The 20,063-nt window shown below is 32.2% G+C and overlaps 1 protein-coding gene across 1 annotated transcript in view; it reads right to left on the reverse strand.

Moving 5' to 3' along the window:
- The window catches only part of LRP1B (LDL receptor related protein 1B), a 1,885,740-nt gene that overhangs the window by 674,526 nt on the left and 1,191,151 nt on the right, over positions 1 to 20,063 (reverse strand). The window contains exons 23-24 of the mRNA XM_082465229.1: positions 8,689 to 8,889; positions 3,104 to 3,349 (exon numbers count right to left, since the gene is read on the reverse strand). Coding sequence (XP_082321355.1) covers positions 3,104 to 3,349; positions 8,689 to 8,889 — 447 coding nt within the window. The remainder of the gene's footprint in view (positions 1 to 3,103; positions 3,350 to 8,688; positions 8,890 to 20,063) is intronic.

The raw sequence follows: 20,063 nt of genomic DNA on the forward strand, positions 1-20,063 counted from the left end.
GATGCTACAATGTTCTTTCCAATGTTACTAGAAATATGCTGCAAATTTGTAAGAGGGCTACCTACCAAACAGCAAAGAAACCAGAGATAGAAAAGAAATGCAGTCAGTAGCAATAGTCTGGGTTTTCATAAGTAAAAAGAAAATACTTCAGAGAAAGGTGATTAATAAATTATGTATTAAAGAGGGAACATGTAAGGCACTGATAAAATAAAGTATCCAGGTACCCAAGAGAAGTGAGATTTATTTTTATTAAATAAAAAAAAAAATTATAAAAATAGTATTTTGAAAATAATTATAGTTAACTAATAAGATGTTAAAAGTGAACTTAGAGAAAACAGAGTAAGTTCAGCAATTCAGCCAATGGCAGAGTGTAAAGAATTTAGGAAGGGATGATTAGAAAGAAATAAGAGAATATGAGACAACTAAAGAGGAAAATTCAGGAGGAAAAAAATGGGCGAGTCATGCTTCTAATTTGAGGCATAAAGAGTACTATTATTTTTAATTTTTAAAATGTCAAGAAGAATAAGCACAGATATTGCATTCAATAGAGAGAACACATTTTAAAAAGAAGCACTCAGCTTAAGAATGATGGGAAAAAAGAACAAAAGAAGAGCAAGAAAAAAGAAATTTTACTTTTAAAGTCCAATAATCAATAGTCAATTCATTTTTATTGAACTATGAATCTGCTGTAGGTTTTTCAAAAGGAAATGATATGAATAAAACACAGAATACATTTTTTTTATGTATGAAAATTGGTTTAAATCAAAAATAAGTTTTAATACCTAACAAAACCTCTATTATCTGTAACAATATAAATGCTGATAATGGTATTTAATATACTGTATGTTGAGGAAGGGATAAATTACCAGCAGGTTAAAGTTTCCATGTAAGAAAAGCTCTGTACTAACTTTAAAAGGTAAAATATACTTTTGCTTCTCTGTTAAATTATAAACAAAGCCAGGCGTGAAATACAGCAACCTTAACAGTGAGAAATGATATGGTACTATTAGAGTTTCTTTCTAAGCTGAGGGTAGAAGCGGTCAATCCCATTAGAAGAATTATCTTTGCACCTGGTAAATTATATTCAAATGTTGAATTGTTCTAATATTCTAGTTGTTCTAATATTCAGCTTGAGTTGTGATTGATTTCACAGAGTACAAAGCCACTATAATAAGTCAATCATTTTGTCATCTGTATCCGAAAACCAGACATAGAGCCAATTCTCATGGAAAACATGATTATAAATATATCTGAGGTCAAAGTTTGATCTATCATTTCCCTACTCCAAACATGTATATGAAATGGCTATTTTTATTACAACAAACTGCTATTTTTTTTCAGCTTCTCATGCCAATTATGTTGTGCAAGAATTTTGAATGAGAAATAGTTAGATAAATGTTTGGGAAACTTATGCCTCTAGGACTCAAATTTTAACAGCTAGGAGAAAACAACTACAAGACAACATTTGAAATAAAATAAGAAAATAATTTAACATTCCCTGAAAAAAATCATGTTTTTAATTGCATATTATTTTATTGGATATATGTAAAACACAAGAGAAAAATCTATAACTTGATTTCTGACTTCAAGATGCTTATCACTTTATTGGAGAAGTAAAGAGCAAAGGAAGAAGATAGAAATAAAAAAAGCAAATTAAAATGTGACCACATATTTTCTTAGACAAATTCTAGATATAGAAAGGAGAAGTAAGTGGAGAGCAAGAATATTTGGAAGAAGACTCTATTAAAGAAGAAAGATTTGACCTAGTAGGTTTTAAAAAATATCCAGGATTTTTAGAGACAAAGAGGGAAAGTACAATATAAGTAGAAGAAACAAAATGAAAAAAGTTTATGATGTATGGGTTCTTAGGAGCCTGATGAAGCCTGGGTACTCCTAATCAGAAATTTTTAAAGACTACAAAAACAGTAAGAAAAAAGTAAAAAAAAAAAAAGTTTACATAGAAAAAAGTATCAAATATATTCAAATACAATTATCAAAATTCAAAAAAAACAATTTTTGATGGAGTAATATATGTACTTTTTTAAATTAATGCATTCAATAACAAGATTGAGCAGTGGGTCTAATGACTCCCATTATTGAAGCAGCAGTGGTTTTCAAAGCCTGAACATGTGACATTTTGCGATATTAGCGACAACTTTAACATGATGTGAATATGCCTATCACTTCTATTGGAAACACAGTCCTAGTTGCTGGTAAGAACTGGTCTGTGGTACACATTCACAATTGAAAGAAATGTTAACCTTCAGTGAGAGATTAAAGAAAATAAAGGTGTAAAATTTTCCCTAACAAACTCCATGGACCCCTTCAATTCTATCCATGGACCTGTAAGTGTCCTGTGACTCAAATTAAGAATCTGGAGAAGACAATGGGAAGCCACCATTCATTAAGCACCTAATGGGTATAGGGCACAGCAAAAAGTGCTTCATGTTATTCTTACAGCATGTTGTAATGGGAATTGATATTTGAAAGATGAGAAAACTAAGGCTCAAGGAGTTTTAGGTAACCTGCCTGCAGCCACATACATAATGAATGCCATTTATAGGATTAGAGTTCAAATTTCAGATTCCATAGCCTTTGTTTGCTTTTCCTATTGTGGAATATGATCTAGAGAATCAGCAGAATGTCTTAAATGGGCAATCAGAAGATGAACACAGCCAGAGCAAGGAGTTGTTTTCAAGAGTAGTAGAAATACAGTTGGAAGTGTAGGACAGGGCCAGTCTTTGGAGGGTTCTAAAAAGCATTCAAAGAGAAATAAAAGTAAATGCTTTGGAGCATACAAAAATAAGCACCTAGGGAGCAAGATGACAAAAGCAGTTATCTAAGGAAAAGATAATCAGATGGACTGTAATGGTAAAGGATTATTGTAATATTTTCTGTCCAAAAGATTTTGAAGTAGGTCTAATATGACACATTATACTTAAATGCCTTTTCTAAAATTAGTTGTACCCATTATTGATTTTCTGAGGTGTTTTTGCATTTTTTTCTCAATATCTATTCTTAAATACAGCAAGATACACAACACGCATACACACACACATATCACTTGCTATTCTTAAATATAGCAAAACACACATCTACTTACTGACACTTGTGCAACTTTCACCATCCACATCCAGCTTCCACCCTTCATAACATGAGCACTTGACTGTGTGCTTGTGCTGCTCACACACTTGACTGCACTTCAGGTGATTGCTGCAATAATCTACAATTTCACATGTTTTATTGTCTCTGCTGAGTTGAAGTCCTTCAGGGCAAGAACAGACAATTCCTCTTCCAGGAACAACAGAACAGTGGTTGCTACAGCCTCCATTGTTCAGTGAACATTCATCTATAAAAGGAGAGGAACAGATTATAGGGCATCATCAACTGTTTTGCTCAATTAAATACTAATCATTGAACTCAATTCTCTAAGGCTGGAATTAGAGCAAGGATATTATAAATGAATGGAGAAAGCACTCTTTAGATTTTTGTCCCAGAAGTTGGGGTAGGAATGATGAAAGAATTCATCTAATGACCAAATAGAGTTCTGTATGTCAGAAATTGGGAATGGAAGATTTTCATTTCTATAAATCTTTGGAGTACACTTCGTTTTACTCCGTAGAAGTAAAGTGAGTTCAATGTTTCCGTTATTACTGGAAAGATTACGCTAAGCCTTTTAGCAGTTATGCAAAATCAGTTTTTGAGGGCTTCCAAAAGGGACTCACATACACTGGTGATCTGAAAATCTGACTTATCTCAGTGTTTATAAATAAACAGGCATACACATACACATGTATGTATTATATCTATATATCTTTTTCTACACCTATAGTGTGATTTATAATAATAATCCAGAATGGATTAGTTTGCCCTTTACTGGCTACAGATATTTATTTATTTACTTTTATTTTCTTAGATATTCATTTTTAAATTAGGTAAATTATACATTGTCCTTCATATATTGCTTATTATTATTAATTCAATGAGGCCATGGAAACATAATAAATAATACACAAAAATACTTGACCTGGCATTTTGGCTGAAATAATCAGCAAGTAGACTGCTGTATAAAGAAAGAGAACTTTTCTTTCAGGGCACTTATAGTTTATAATTACACATTAGATATATTTATTTATCATTCTATTTCATCACAAGATTGTATGATCCATGAGGGTATGCAAAATATTCGTTCTGTTTACCATGTATATCCCACAGCTAGCATAGTGCCTAGCATAGCGTAAGCAGTTAAAAATATTTGTTGAATAACAAAATTTAACAAAATCATCCAAAAGCACACAACTGCCCCTAAATTGAGCTAGTATTTGTCCAACTGGGAAATTTCAAGATGTCATATTTACACTCTTGACAAAAATAGCAAATAATTGTTTTCGCAACCATGATATTACCTATTATTATATACTATTAGGTGCATAGTAATAAGGCCAGAGGAAGCGTCGTCTTTCTTTGCTTTAAAAATATGTTTGAGTAGTTTTCAAAGACTGTTCAGTTAGGTGTGTTTTGAGACATACTGAAAAGGAATGTTGTTCAATGATTGGCGAATTGCAATAATAATTACTTATATACCTCTAATATTTCCTGTTCTCTATGGAAATTCATCCAGCTCAAAAAATTGGACTGGAATGTAAGGCTTTCAAAAATATTCTCTACACATTTTAAACTTCTGTATGGGTCAACTATTCTTCACATTTGTCACCATAAAAGAAGTTACAGTAATAAGAAAAGAAAAATGATTACATTAACTGTTTTCTCCAAGAATTCAAGTTTGGCATTATTTTAGAAGAAAAAAAAATAGATTCATTTCTTGGTTCCTTCAAATATGTTTGTTCAGCTGTAATCATAATCATTTCAAAACAGCAGTCGTTTCAAAGTCTTTGCCCCATTTTGTTCCATTGACATTCTTTTTCAAGAGAATTACTGTAAAGAAATGTCATCATACCCAGCGGGGGAAAAAAATTGTTACAATGCTTTTAGCTTATTTCAAGTACGACTGTTCTCTCAGCATTCAAATGTCTCTTTCTGACACTACCTGTGGAATTAAATCCTAGATTTTAGGATAAACAAAATTCACATTGAAACTCTACAACTTAATATATAAATTTAATGGCAATATTTGTATGGCTAGTTAGCCCCTTGTCAATTTTCCCTTAACCCTAAACCTATCATTAAATCCTGCAGCTTCTTTTTAAATTTTTTGTTACCTGACAAAGACTCTCTCACTGACCAAACTCTAGTCAAGCACCTCTGAACCCTCAGTCTTGGCTGATAAAAACTGCAGACTCTCAGCACAAACAATTTCATTGTCTAATCCTCTCCCCAACCCTCTCTTCCCAAGCCAATAAGAGACTTGGACAAACACTAGCCCAGTTTTTAACAGCTCATGGCAGCATCCCTAAAATGACCTCAGCCCTCCTTAAAGTTCCTGCCTGAGAAAGCTCCATGACTCCATGATGCTGCAGAAATTTACTATGGTTTTCCCCAAAACCTGGTGATAGGCAGATAGGGCCCTGAACCCCATCTCAGAGCAGTTACTTTAGAAAATTTTCAATATAAATCCTTTCTCTGTACCTTTGAGATGTCAATCATCTACGACCCAGAACTGTTCCTCCCAACCCCAGGATCTGAAAGCCATCTTTTTGAAATGCAAACATTTAAGGAGATAACTCTCTCACCCTTACTCCCAACCCTGTGGGTACCTTGCTCTGACTTGTACCACTGCCTCCAGTCATAAAGATATGAGAAGTTTGTCTCTTTTCTGGGATGAGCACCAGTTAACAAACCCAGATGGCCTAGTCACATGGGCCAATGCCCCATTAACACCCCTTAGTGCCTTTCCATAGCACATTCCAGCCTTTAAAAAGTTTCTCATCTTTTGTTTTGGTGAAGCTGATTTCAATTCATGTTGGATACTCTTCCCTATCGCAATAGTTATTACTGAGTAAATATCACTTTAACTAGTATGCAGTTTTATCTTTGACATACACTTATAACAAAAATCAACAGTTAACTCCCTTCTTGAATGATTGAAATCTCTTCTTATTTGTTTCTTAAGTGCATATCTCTTTCCTCTTGAAATCACTTAAAATTCCCCCTGAAAAAATAATCTCTCCACTAGGATTCAACTTATCTTCTTGAGCTCTCTCTTTTTAAAAAATTTTATAGACCAGATTTATTTGGAGAAAACAAACAACCTCACTACCCAAACGATGGATGTTTACATCTCAAGACACCTCCCAAATATTGTCTACAGATTACAGGTCATTTTCATAAATTTTACATGTATTGAGGAACAGGATATGAATCAATCTGTTTTTATTTCAACGGGGGTAGGGTAGAGTAGGGGGATAAAAAACAGCTATTTTAGGTACAACTATTTGGAAGGAGTTGACATGAAGAGGGCAAACCCTACATTTTCACCATCTATAGCAAATGGTTTAAAAAACCCTTTCAACTTTGGGTATCTTTCTCTAAAATCCACTCTTTAGCTACAAGCCAATTCATGCCAGTTATTTAAAGTTAATTCACTTGGTATATCTTTCAGGTCCACTGGGTAAATGATTCATTATGCCCATTGCTGCAGCACTCAAACCAACAGCCCCGCCTGGCTGGACAGGGCCTAACCTAGTATTGGTTGGAAAAGGATTTGAAAACAAGAGACCGAGGTGTCATTTCTCTACAGGAACCAATATTGCCGACCATCTACAAACTGACACTACAAAGGTGCACATAAAAGCACCTTTTTGGAAAAAAGAAGAGCTTTCTGCAATTCAGTCAATCCCCTGACCAGTGATTGTTTTTGTTTTTCATTGTTCTAATTCTCCCTCAACTTCACCTCATAAAGGACAGAGTATGTGAGTTCAATATGCCACAGTGCTGCAATCAGTACAAAAATGTCTTTTTATCTCCTCTGGTACTTCCACACCTAGCTTTACTGTGACCTTTTCCACTCCCTGTAATCATTTAAAATCTTTGAGCAAGGCTTCTTAGACAATGAGTACAGTAGCTTGATAAGCAAGAACTGATTTTCAATCTTGAAGTAGACAGAGAAATGAATTCAGAAGAAATCCCCTTTTCTCTTTTATTTTCCCAATTTAGGGAGCAGAGAATAGGAAAATAAGGCTGCATTTTCTTATGATTCTCTTCATTTTTCTTAATGACTGTATTTTCTCTTCTTTGCCTTTTATTTACTTCATTTAACCCAAAGGTGAAGAAAAGATGGAAAAGCACTAATTTATTTCAAGACCTGTAGTGCATTAGGTATTATTGCCATGATTTCCTAATAGATATCATCATCTCCATTTTTGTTATAAGGAAACTGACAATTCCAGAAATTAAGCCACCTGCCTAGGTGACTTAATTGAAGTAATTGAAGAATAGAATTCAAACTTGTCAAAATCTCATTTTTTTCTATAATTATACACTTTCAATTTTAAGACTGTTGATAGTTTCCTTCTTTTAGAATTGCTCTTACAAACTTCATGAGCAGTTCTCATACATGGTAATGTAAAAGATCTTTCCATCCACCAAACTACTCCACCAGGGAGAACAAGCTGGGAGAAAAAGAAGTGAATACAGATAAACTAAGCCTGTCATCCTTTATTTGTAATTTTTTTGATTTAATTTTAGGGTTTCTGTTTGTTTAAATGATAGCATCACTGAATGAAGACTGTTGCAGTTACTGTTTCAAGGTTATTTGATAGAATCACAGACTATTTGGAAGAAAGGATGTTTTATTACATAAATTTAAAAAAGAATAACAGTCTTTTTTATATCACTCAGTATGCTATTAATGCTCAATTCAGATCAATATATGATAACTTTGGGCTTAAATGTAGTTGTCTTTCCTATTTCCAATCAGGTAGGTTCATCATTTCCTAAAGTCATTTTCTCACAGCCTCAAGTCATCTCATTATTGTTCTTATCGTGCTGTAAATCTTCGTCATTACTCTATTGATGTTACCTTCAGTATTATCTAGAAAACATATTTTTAAAATCTCCTTGCCAAATCTCTGATCTCCCCACAGAGAAGGAAATGTAATTGCTTTATATGTGCTGGTGGCATAAGGAGATGGCTAGTGAAAAGTGATTTCAAAGCTCAAAAGCTATCACATTGAAATCATCATTTTAACTAGATAAAGCATACTAAAGAAAGCTACTGTATGAAAACTAAAAACTTCTGAGAAAATTATATAAAATCAAGTAATATTCTATTGATTTCATTATCCAGTTTCTTCCTTTCCTCTTTTTAAAAAACGTTTCTGTTGTAATGATCCGAAGTCCTGACAAAATACATTGGATGGTAGTAAATTTCATCCCATAGTTTAATAATAACAGGAGCCTTCTGTTCTGAGCAACTCACTGACAGAATATAATCAATTCAATTGTGGGAACATCATTGACTATTCAGAGATCTAAATGATGAACGCAGCTGTACAATTGTTAAGTTAGTTGGATCAAGTAGCCTTTTCTGCTTCATTTTTAGAGATTTCTGATCATATTTAAGTTTTTAAATAAATATACAGTGCCTGTAAAATGTAAACAGGATTCAACCCTAAAAGTTACATTTAAAGAAATGACTGGAAGGAACAAATGCTACTATAATAACTATCAGCCAGTGGACTAAAAGGTTCTAGTCTCCAGAAAGAAGCAATGAAGTGAAACGTGCAATACCACAGAGGTCGCCTTCATCAGACCCATCAGGACAATCCCTTCTCCCATTGCAGAGTTTCTCTGGCTGCAGGCAGACTGAAGTGTCATTAGCACAAGGGTACTTGGGTGGCCCACACAAGAAACTGTCACAGTCATCTTCGTCTGATTGATCTTCGCAATCGATATCTCCATCGCATACCCAGGCTTTGTTGATGCATCTCCCTTAAGAAAATAGCAACAACATGCATTTAATTTTTGCAATTAAGCCACTGGAATAATGAGTAGTCATTGTCTTCAGTCAGAGGCAGAACAAATTGCCATTAGCAAGAAATCTATTTGCTGATAGTTTGACATTTTCATGACAGCATTTGAGTAGTTCTTGTCCTCATTGTAATAGTGTTCTTAGTGTTAAAGCCTTGATATTTTCTTTAGTTTCAAGTTATTGCCTTACCCTATTTAAAAAAAAAAAAATCTGTAACTCATTGAAAGTTTACTTTTAAAAGCAAATTTTAAAGATATATTTATAGTAGTATAAGTCCTTTTCAGGACTTATTTAGATAAGTGCTATCACTGTATTTTGGAGCCCTAAAATTAAGCAAATGCTTTATTTTTGAAGGTGAAGATGTCCTTCTATTTACATTTATAACCTTAGCAACTCAACTCCTCACATTCAGACTTATGTACATGCTCTTTCATAGAAGAATGTAAAATGTTACTAAACATTTTAGTAGCTAAGATATATACAGACAAAATTTAGAGAAATATGTTCTTTATTGACTTTGAAAGAAAAAAATGAAGTGATTATTGTTTAGCCAGAATGTTTCAAAAGTAACAATGTGAAATTCCTAGAAAACAATGGGTATTGACTATGTAAACTGTTTTTTTTGTTGCAAATTTTTCTTCCTTTCCAGAATATTTGTATTTTTCTTCTAATTAATCATCTTTTCTGAATTATACAATGTTAATGTGTAATGTGAATAAAAAATGTTCCTAAAGATAAATACTGGTTATCGGTTGACTACACCAACATCTCATAAAATGAGTGGGGCAAATAAAAGGGAAATGGAAAAATGTTAGATTGTATATGTCCAAGAGTCATTATGTATTTAAATGTCTTCTTCAAACTTAAGGCTACTGAATTTTAAAATATTTAAAATATTTGTGAAAAGATGTTTTATTTATAGAAATATATTAATAATTCTCTATACTACTATATATCAAATAAGAGAAAAACACAAATGATCAGTTCCACAGTTAATATAAATAAATTTGATAATATTCAACATTATTTATTGATCAAAATACTCTTAAAATAAAATGAATTATTTTATTCACATAAAATGAACACTTCATTAATGAATTTGAATATAAATGGAGGAACATTATAAAATTTTGCTTTAACATCATAAATAAAACTAATAATGTTATTATTTTATATTGCCTGGAAATATTATATAATGTAATTAGACAATACAAAGAAATGAGGTATAAAACTAGAAAAGAATATCATTACATGCAGTTAATGTAATCACATAATTATAAATCAATAAAAACTAAATAAGAACTATAAGAAACTAAGAATTTAAAAAATATGTAGCTAGTTTCAAAAATTATACAAAAATCAATAGATTTCATATATACAAAGATAATATAGTAGAAGAAAAGGTCAACCAAAAAAATCTACCATAAAACAAAGTATTTTGAGTTAAACTACACAAAAACTGTATATAATTTATATGAAAATTTAAAAGTTTACAAAGAAACTCAAAAGAAGCCTGGAATAAAGATATAGTTTGGTTTTAGAGAGGAAGATATATTAATTTAAAGGTATTATTTTTCCCCTAATTAATACCATCCCAATAAAATAGTAACAATATTATTGTAATCCCATGAATTTATCCTAAACTTAAGAAAATAAAACTGCAAATATCATGAGGAGTCTTCTAAAAAAAATAGAGGAACACTGATGAGTAGGAACTATATATGCCAGATATTTAGAAGTGTTTTAAAGTAACATTGGTTAAATTTTTTTCATAACAGGATATCAATAAGCATCAATAATTAAACAGCATAGAGACATGAGAAGTACAGTCACTTATGTACGTGGTTTTAATATACAAAAACCGGCAATTCAAAATAGTAGAGAATAAATAATTACAAAATTAATAATGTTAGGATTGTTGATGAGCCACCTGGAGAAAAAAAATGCTGAATCTTTACTTGATACTTACACCAAAAAAAATTATAGACAGATCAAAGAAGTGTTTTAAAATAATAACAATGATAATACACAAACATTCTAGAATAAAATAGCTATTAAAACAAAAACATTACCAACATAGAAAATATAAAGGACAAATTGATAAACTTAAATACTGTCCACACTGAGCAATAAAATCCATCTACAGAGTCAACATAAGGTCAATAAAACCGAAAAAAAATCATTATATTTGACAAAAAGGGCATATTTTTTTAAAATAGAAAAGCCTCATAAATATATATGATAAAGATCAATAAACTAATATAAGTACAAGATTCACAATGAATCAATAATGGCTTACAAACATAAGATGTTCAAAAAATCTTTCAATTAAAAAAGTAAACAAAAACAGCAATATGATAGCATTTTTTCTCTCAGATTGATTAAGATTAAAAAGTTGTATAACACAAAGATAGATTTGACAAGGGTATAAAAAAGCAACCCCAGTGTTGAAGGGTCTACAAATTGGGATAATCTCTCTGTAGGCCAATATTATGAAATCTAGTAAATTAAAAATGTATCAACCCCTTACCACAGTAATTCTAATTTTAGAATTTTTTTCATTGGTATATTTGCCTGATGCACAAAGATGCATATGCAAGGATATGTGTTGCTGCTTTGTATATATTAGCAAAAGTCTGGTAACAACTTAAATCAGCATTGCAAGACTGGTAACATCAATTACAATGCATCCATACATTGAAATTATACACTTGAGTGAAAAACAATGAGATAATTCTGCATAAATTAAAATAAAACAATCTCCAAATCATGTTAATAAAAAAAGGCCTACACCTGAGTATGCTGTAGGCTTTCTTTTATATTAGAAGAGAATTATCTGTTTACCAATATCTGTGACTATATTTCCATACATATGTCAATATAAGCACACGCATAGGCTTGTCTCTACATGAATTCTTTCTGGAGGGTTACACAGGAAATAGTGAAAAGTGATTGCTTCTGGCGAGGAAGACGAGGTGCCTGGAGTAGGAGACAGATGGATTTTTCATTGAATCCTTCTGTGTTATTTTATTTTCCTTCCACTATATTTCCACATAACTTTTCAGAAAAAATACTAGCTCATTTTAAAATGATAAAGATGAAACATATACACATATGCCACAAAGTTGGATAGTTTCTACAAATACACAGGTTACTCTGTGCCTTATACTTTCCTAGAGAGTTTAGGTAGTATAAGGAAGTCCTAAGACCCGTTCCCTGTCACCAAGGAGTTTATAATCCAGTTAGCAAGACAAGATCAATGCATAATACATATTTGTAGTCTAAAATATGACATCCTGTACTTAAGTATTAAATTGTATGGGATCATCTGCAAGTATAATAGAATGAAGGGAGAATTCAAGAATAATATAGTAATTTCCATTTTTAGTTTGTAAATCAAGATGCAGCTTACATTTTTTTCCTCATACACACTCCATAATGACATTCTTAACCACTGACTCCAGAATGACCTTAAAATTGTTTCAACAAACCCATCCATAAATCACTATCAATCTTTTAGAGTCAGAATAGCAGTTAAACCTCTTTGCCGTCCCTGTTCTAAATGCTGCCTGGGAAAGGTAAAGAAAAATCTTATGCAAATGACTAATAACTTTAACATAGATTATGTTACCAGAGATATGAATAAATATGAATACATAGTTTAGATAAAATGTACAAATTTCAATAGCTCTCTCCTCCCACTGATTTTGCAGGGGATGTTTGAAACTTAATTGCTTTTCCCTTTCTTGTTTGGTTTTAATTTTTATAAAACTGTAGATAAGAGAGTACACCAGGTATGATAAGTTTAGTTAAATTTCTATTTCATGACCATCAATTGAATAAAACCCAAAAGCAAATGACCTTAGTAAATATGCTTAAAGAGTGTTGATTTTTACTTGATTTGTATCAAGACAAATACTTACATAGTGAAATCACTGGACATAACATAGTAAAAAGTCAAGTATTACAACTTCCCTTGTTTAAGCTCCTTCCTTTATATATATAAGAAAGTTGAAACTCAGGTCAAATTAGTATTTTTAAAACAAAATAAAGATTAATAATACTAAAATGTGTTACAGAAATTATACACATCCAATATCTAAAAACACAAAATCTTCAAAAATAACTTTTAAAAAAATTGTGCACAAATAAGTTCAAATAACCAAGTAAACCAAGTTCAAATTGTCTTTACTAATTCTTCTTTAAAGAGATATCACATGTTAAAAAAATAATATTTGGTGTTTATTATCAAGTTGAGTTCTACATAATATTTTCTGATTTATTTATAAAGATGTTTTCAACTTGATTCTTACTATGTGTGCAAGACACACTCTTGTGGGACTTGTAGTTTTGTCCTTTGAGCAAAGAGAATAAGAATGGCCAAACAACAACAGCAGCAACGAAAAACAGAAATAGCAAAAATCAGCATGTTGGTATCATGGCAGCTACTACAATCACACACACACACACACACACACACACACACACACACACACTCTCTCTCTCTCTCATACACACACTCAGGACTTTGTAAGGACTATTTTGATTTGTGTAACCTTGAAATATACAGTTTAGGTTAAAAGTCAGTACAAAGTCAACAGCTATTGGAAAACTAAGAGGCCCCATGAATTCCTAGAAAATGTGCTGCTTTCCTCAAATAAACTTATATGATCGCTTCCAAAGTTCCTTTTCTCTCTGTTAAACTGTTTTGGCTATTTTTTAAAAATAGATTTATTAATTTATGAACTGCTTGACTTTCTTTTGTCTTTATGAAAGACAATATGCTACAAGAGGACAATTTCTGTCCTGGGATATGACTGGCAGTTATATCAAGAATATGGGTATGAAGAAAAGTGAATCTTTGAAAAAATCCAAAGGATTTACTTAATAATATGATATTTTTGAATATTGGTTTTTGAAATACAATCTGTCTTTTAATTTTTATACTACTAACCTTTAATCCCACATACATATTTATTTCTCTAACAATGTTTGCCTTCGATTTGATTCAGCAAATATTTATTGAGTATTTTGTACCTGTCTAGCTACTGAACACTGTAGGAAAATGGGAAAGACAAATTCTTGACCTTGTGGAGGAATAAGTCGAGTAGTGAGAAATGTTCTATAAAAAAAGGATGAGATAAAAGCCTTATAAAAATTACAGAGTGCTATGGAATTTCAAGGAACTAGAAAAGATGTATGATTGAAAGGCTGAGGAAGAGAAAGCTTTGCTAAGATGTTATTTGGAAAGGGGTTTTGAAGAGTGGCAGTGAATAGTAGATATGGACCCAAGAAAAAAGGCATTTCATCCAAACAGCTGTCTTATGTGTATAGTCTTAACATTCAAATACATACCCTCTGCAAAAGCAAATAAAAGGAAAGAGAGAGAGAACAATTTAATAGTATGGTGCTTTACTGCTGCTACTCAGTGGGAATGTGTCAGGGCATAGATGGTGAAAGTAAATCAACTCTCCCTTAATTTGGTCTCTCTTCCATTTCTGAGTGAATCCACTATAAAGTTATATTTTGTATATTTATTCTTTGTTTTATGCTAAATATTTTCTTAATGATACAGCTTTATGTACAAATTTTCATCAAAACTGTATATACAGAACCATGTATACTGAGTTTTGTGGATGATTTTCAATGGTAATTTTGAACATAGGCAGTTTTAACTTTATTTGTTGAATCTAACCCACATATAAGATTCAACTCCTATACAAATGCATAGACAGAGAAAGGGTGGGACTTGCTCCAGAGGCAGCAATAAAGAAGTTTGGGGCTACAGTTCATGAAATGTTGATTGCTAATTCAAGAGTGTCTCCTAATCTTACAATGGAGAACCACTGAAAGATTTTGAGAAAGTCTGTGATCAGGTCCCAGCTTATGAAGTAAGGGGAACCTAAAAACACGTGTAGAATGGATTGAAGATAATAATTGTCAGGGATAAAAATAGTAGACCACACAAAGGTCTGAGTGAGATATAATACAGGCTCAACCTTAAGCTCTGATATGTGAATGGAAAGAACAGAATGGGTGCTGTTAAGAGAAACTGTAGAGGTAGCATCAGTAGGACCTGGAAAATTATTACCTGCTGGAAGTGTCAAAAGGTAGTTTCTGCTTTAAATTTAAATGTTTAGGAGAATGAAGATGTTTCTAACAGAAATAGAGGAGAGAGGAAGAATTTCTGACTTTGGAGAGAAAGTGGGATGTTGAGCATAGCATTGGAAAAAATGGGTTTGAAGCATGGGGTTCAATATCAGTGACAGAAATTTGGGAGGCATTTACCTGGAGGTGATGGTTGAAACTTTGTGAACAGAAGAATTTGCTATGGACACCTTGCAGAAAGATGAGAGGAGTAAAACAGAGAAATTAAGAGAAAAATCTGTGCAATGTCTGAGATGGATTATGTATTCAACAGATGTCTTTAAATTAAATATAAGGGGTAGGCAAAGGGAAAAGGAGCAAGGGATGGTGAAATAAAAATAGAAATCTAAATGGTGAGTGGAAAGAGGACAATTCAATATGAGATTTCATAAGGAAAAGTTTCAAGGAAAGGATATGTATTGGAGAGAAAGGTCAAGTATTGCAGAGAAAGAAGTCACTATACAGTATTAACAGTCAAAGGTATTGTTGATTAAGTTCATACTATGTTCTAGGCACTTTTTGTACAGTCTATTGGTTATCATTAATAATATCTCTATTTTACAGATCAGAAAACTGCACCTTAGAGAGGTTTGGTAATCTATGCAAACTCATGTAGCTACTGAATGGCAGAGGAGGACTCAAGATTGAGAAGAGGATGGGCTGAAAAATCATTCCTGGTGACAACTGAAACAGCAATTTCCATCAAAGGCAGGGAGAGGATGTTAGACAGCAAAAGGTAAAAGAATGAATGAGAAAAAAGACATCGAGGTACACTACACAAGATGATTCAACGAAGGGAAGGAGGAAGACAGGAAAACTGATAAAATCAAATGTTTTTGAGGTTATTGTGCTAGGCATATTTATAAAGAGAAAGAAAAATTAGTGTAGAGAAAGAAATTGAAGACATGAGCAAGAAAAGTGACTAAGGTCCTATGGGATATAGGAGGTCACAGGATCAATAGCTAAAGAAGACACCTTGGCAAAATGGAGGGTATTTCCTATTTTAGATACAGGATTAAAGGAGGAAAAGAGTAAGTATACAGCAAAGTGTTTAAAACTGTCAGTGGGAGGAATAAAAAGAGTAACATACAAGGCTTATAAGAAGCTATATGCACAACAAATCTATTAGATTTAGAGCACATAGACAATGGAGAGCTCACCATGTTACTTCATCAGAAATAAATAAAGTATACCATAGGGTCGGTTACAGGAAGGGAAAAAAAGGTGCTCTATTTAGAAATTCTTCATATACAATCCACCACATAATTCTAACAAAATCACTATTCCACTGTAGGATAAGTTTGGTTCTAATTATCCAGATTGATTTTTACCATAGATTAAACTCACCATTTCACTTTTTATTTACTGATACAACAGCGGGGTAAGGGAAAAGAAACAAAAACAACAAAAAAAACCTAAACATAGAAAAGAATAACACTTTGCCATTCACACAAGCCCACAATGGATTTTCATTACATGAGAGGATCAGAACAGAGGATGGTGTTTATGAAGCCACTGTCAGAGTTAAATCCCCTTGTGTGCCAGTTAGTTTTGTTACATTCTTCTGCTAAAGACTACTTCATCCTTAACTCTTAATTCAACCCTGGGACCTTACTTGAAAATGTATGTTACTTTTTCTAGTGGAATCTAGAGTGAAAGGTTATGGGTCAACACCAAGCTATCACTTGAAAAGACAGTCAGTCATGAGGGGAGACTGTACAAGTATGACCTCTCACTCTTTTTCCCTAGCCATCCTTTCCCCCATTCAAAGACAAATATTGACAACAGTTTCTTGTGAAACCTTCTAGAAATATTGTTATTATAGAAAAGAATATACTTGTGTTTATTTTCTTTTTATTTAAACAACATTACATACTATGCCCACTAATATGTTCATTGACTTTTCACTCAAAATTTAATCATAGGGAAACGTCCATGTCAGTGTATTATAATGATTTCCATTTACTAAATTGTTGCAAGGTATTCTACCATATTCTACCATTATGTACCATAATGTTTCTACCTAGTGCCCTATTTTGGCCTATTTAGGTTGTTTGCGACATTTAGCTCTTAAAAACAATTTAGTGGCAAATAGCATATGAAAAGATGCTCCACATCATATGTCACTAGGGAAATGCAAATTAAAACAATACTACTATAAACCTATTTGAATGACAAAAATCCAAAACACTGATACACTCAAATACTGGCGAAGCTATCGAGCAATAAAAATTCCTCATTTATTTCTGGTGGGAATGCAAAATTCTACAGCCACTTTGGAAGACAGTCTGGCAGTTTCTTATGAAACCAAACATACTCTTACCATGTGATCCAGCAATCACACTCCTTGGTATTTACCCAAATGAGATAAAAACTTATGTCCACACAGAAACCTATACACAGATGTTTATAGCCACTTCATTCATAATTGCCAAAACTTGGAAGCAACCAAGTTGCCTTTCAGTAGGTTGAATGAATAAATAAACTGTGGTACAACTAGACAATGGAATACCATTCAATGTCAAAAAGAAATGAGCTAACAAGCCATGAAAAGACATGGAGGAACCTAAATGAATGTTACTAAGTGAAAGAAACCAATCTGAAAAGGCTACACATACTATATGATTCCAGCTATATGACACTGTGGAAAAGGCAAAACTATGGAGACAGTAAAAAGATCAGATGTTGCCAGGGTTTGGGGGGAAGGCAGGATGACAGGCAGAGCACAGAGGATTTTTAGGGCAGTGAAACTATGATACCATGGTAGCACATATCATTACACATTTGTCAAAATCCATAATTTGTACAACATCGAGAGTGAACCCTAATGTAAACTATAGACTCTGGGTGATAATGATCTATCAATGTAGGAATGCAGGGTCATTAATAGTAACAAATATACCAGAGGAGGATGTTTTTTCATGATGAATTATTCTCTTAATATATTGCTGGGTTTGCTCATATTTTATCTCGAATAATGGTAGTCATGGTCATCAGAGAGTTTGTAATTTTTGTGTGTATGGGAGGTACCAACTTTTGTGGTTGGAAAATCAACATTATGTTGCTTAAAAGCTTCTATTCCTTTCAAATTCTCTGGAGGAGATGAAACAGCATTGTAGCAATGTTCCTTAAATATCTGGTAGAAATTTTCATCTGGACTTGAAGCTTTTGGTGGAATAGTGACAGGGGTTATATATTGATTATTTTTTAAATTTTTATAAAATATATTGCCTATTTTTTTCCTTTCTAGAGTTAATTTTGGAGATTTATATTTTTTAAAAACTATATGATTTTATTAATACAGATTTTTATATTCACTTCTATGATACTTCATAGATAGTTTCTTTAACTTTTATAATTTCTTCAGCATCTGTGATTATTTTCCCATTCTCATATTGTGCACTGCATTTTCAATGTGTTCTTCTTTATTAGGTTAGTTAATGTATTAATGACTTTAATTATTCTTTCAACAACCTAATTCTTGAATTTTCACATTATGCTATTTTCTTTCTTTTTTCTAAATTCAAACATTAATTTGATTTTGTTTCCCTTTGGTTTCTTTTGTTATTTTCTAACTTCTTGAGTTGGATGTTGCATTAGTCAGGATAAGCTATGCTGCAGTAACAAACCCTAAAATCCAGGGCCTAACTCAGTAAAGGTTAATTGCTTGTTCACATAAAATCAGGGAAGGTAAGGTCGCCTTTCATCCATCTTGTATGTGTGCCCTCTAGACCCATACAGTAAGGAGATGCTCACTATAGCTTAACTGCCTTGCATGGAAATGATATAGTCCCTTCGGCTCACAGTGCTTAGCTAGAGCTAGTCATTTGACCCCAATCTAAGTGCAAGAGAGTTGAGAAATACAGTAAAGCATAAGGAGTTGGTGAACACTGTGTCTGGTACACATTGTCAAAAAACTATTGTTTTAATTACTTAGTGTAAATACAGGTGTCTCAAAAGTCTCAGAACAGTTTTAACCTTTAATAATTTTAGAAATATAAATGCTGCAAACATAAAAATCATTTAAAAGTTTATGTCAATTACTTATAATTTTGTAAATTGAGTTTTAGTTACATATAATTCTATAAATTTTGAATATAACATTTTAAATATATTTTTGGTTCAGCCCTCTAAGAGGGAAACTACTAGAACCAAACTTAAAAATGTATTAACTAGGATTCATAAAACTAAATATATGTTAACAATAACTAAAATTTCAAATGATGTCTTTTGTAAATTTACAGTATTTATACTTCTGAAATTGTTAAAGATTAAAAATACATTGGGAGTTTTGGGACACTCTGCATATAAATTTAGAAAGTTATGATTTTTCCCATGAGCAATGTTTTATTTATATTCGATATATTCTAAGTATATATCTTTATTTTGTAAAAGTTCTACAAGTTTAGTTTGATTCCCTCTAGAATTAAGATAAAAAATGTTTTATTTTATTATTTAATTTCTAAGCGGAAGAGTGGTTTATGCTTCATAATTTTGGGTTTATTATATGATAATCAGAGAATTCTGCCTGCATTATTTCTATTTCTTGGAATTTATTGAAGTTGTTTGTGACAATAAATGCTCATTTAAAAAATATTTCCTGAACCTTGTAAAAGAAGGTTTATTTTTGGCCTTCTAAAAATAGTTATATTTTTATTAATTTGATCTAAACATTAATTCTTCAGATCTTCTACATCTGTATATACTCCTGCTGTTCTTTACATGAATTTCTAGAAGTGGGAAGGCTGGATCAAATTTACATTTCTACTAACAGCTGGGGGCCCTATTTTCCTTATAGTCTTGTCATCAATGTATAATGTCAAAGGTTTCATTTATTTTTCCATTCTGAAGAATGGCATTTCTGAGTTTCTTTTCCATGAGAGAAGGACTTTCCTCCCCTGATTCCCTGACTATAATATACAGTTGATCCTCAAAAAACATGGGGGTTAGGGGCACAGTTGAAAATCCAAGTTTAACTTTTGATTCC

This window comes from Balaenoptera physalus (assembly GCF_965194825.1).
Source record: "Balaenoptera physalus genome assembly, chromosome: 6".
Lineage (NCBI taxonomy): Eukaryota > Metazoa > Chordata > Mammalia > Artiodactyla > Balaenopteridae > Balaenoptera > Balaenoptera physalus.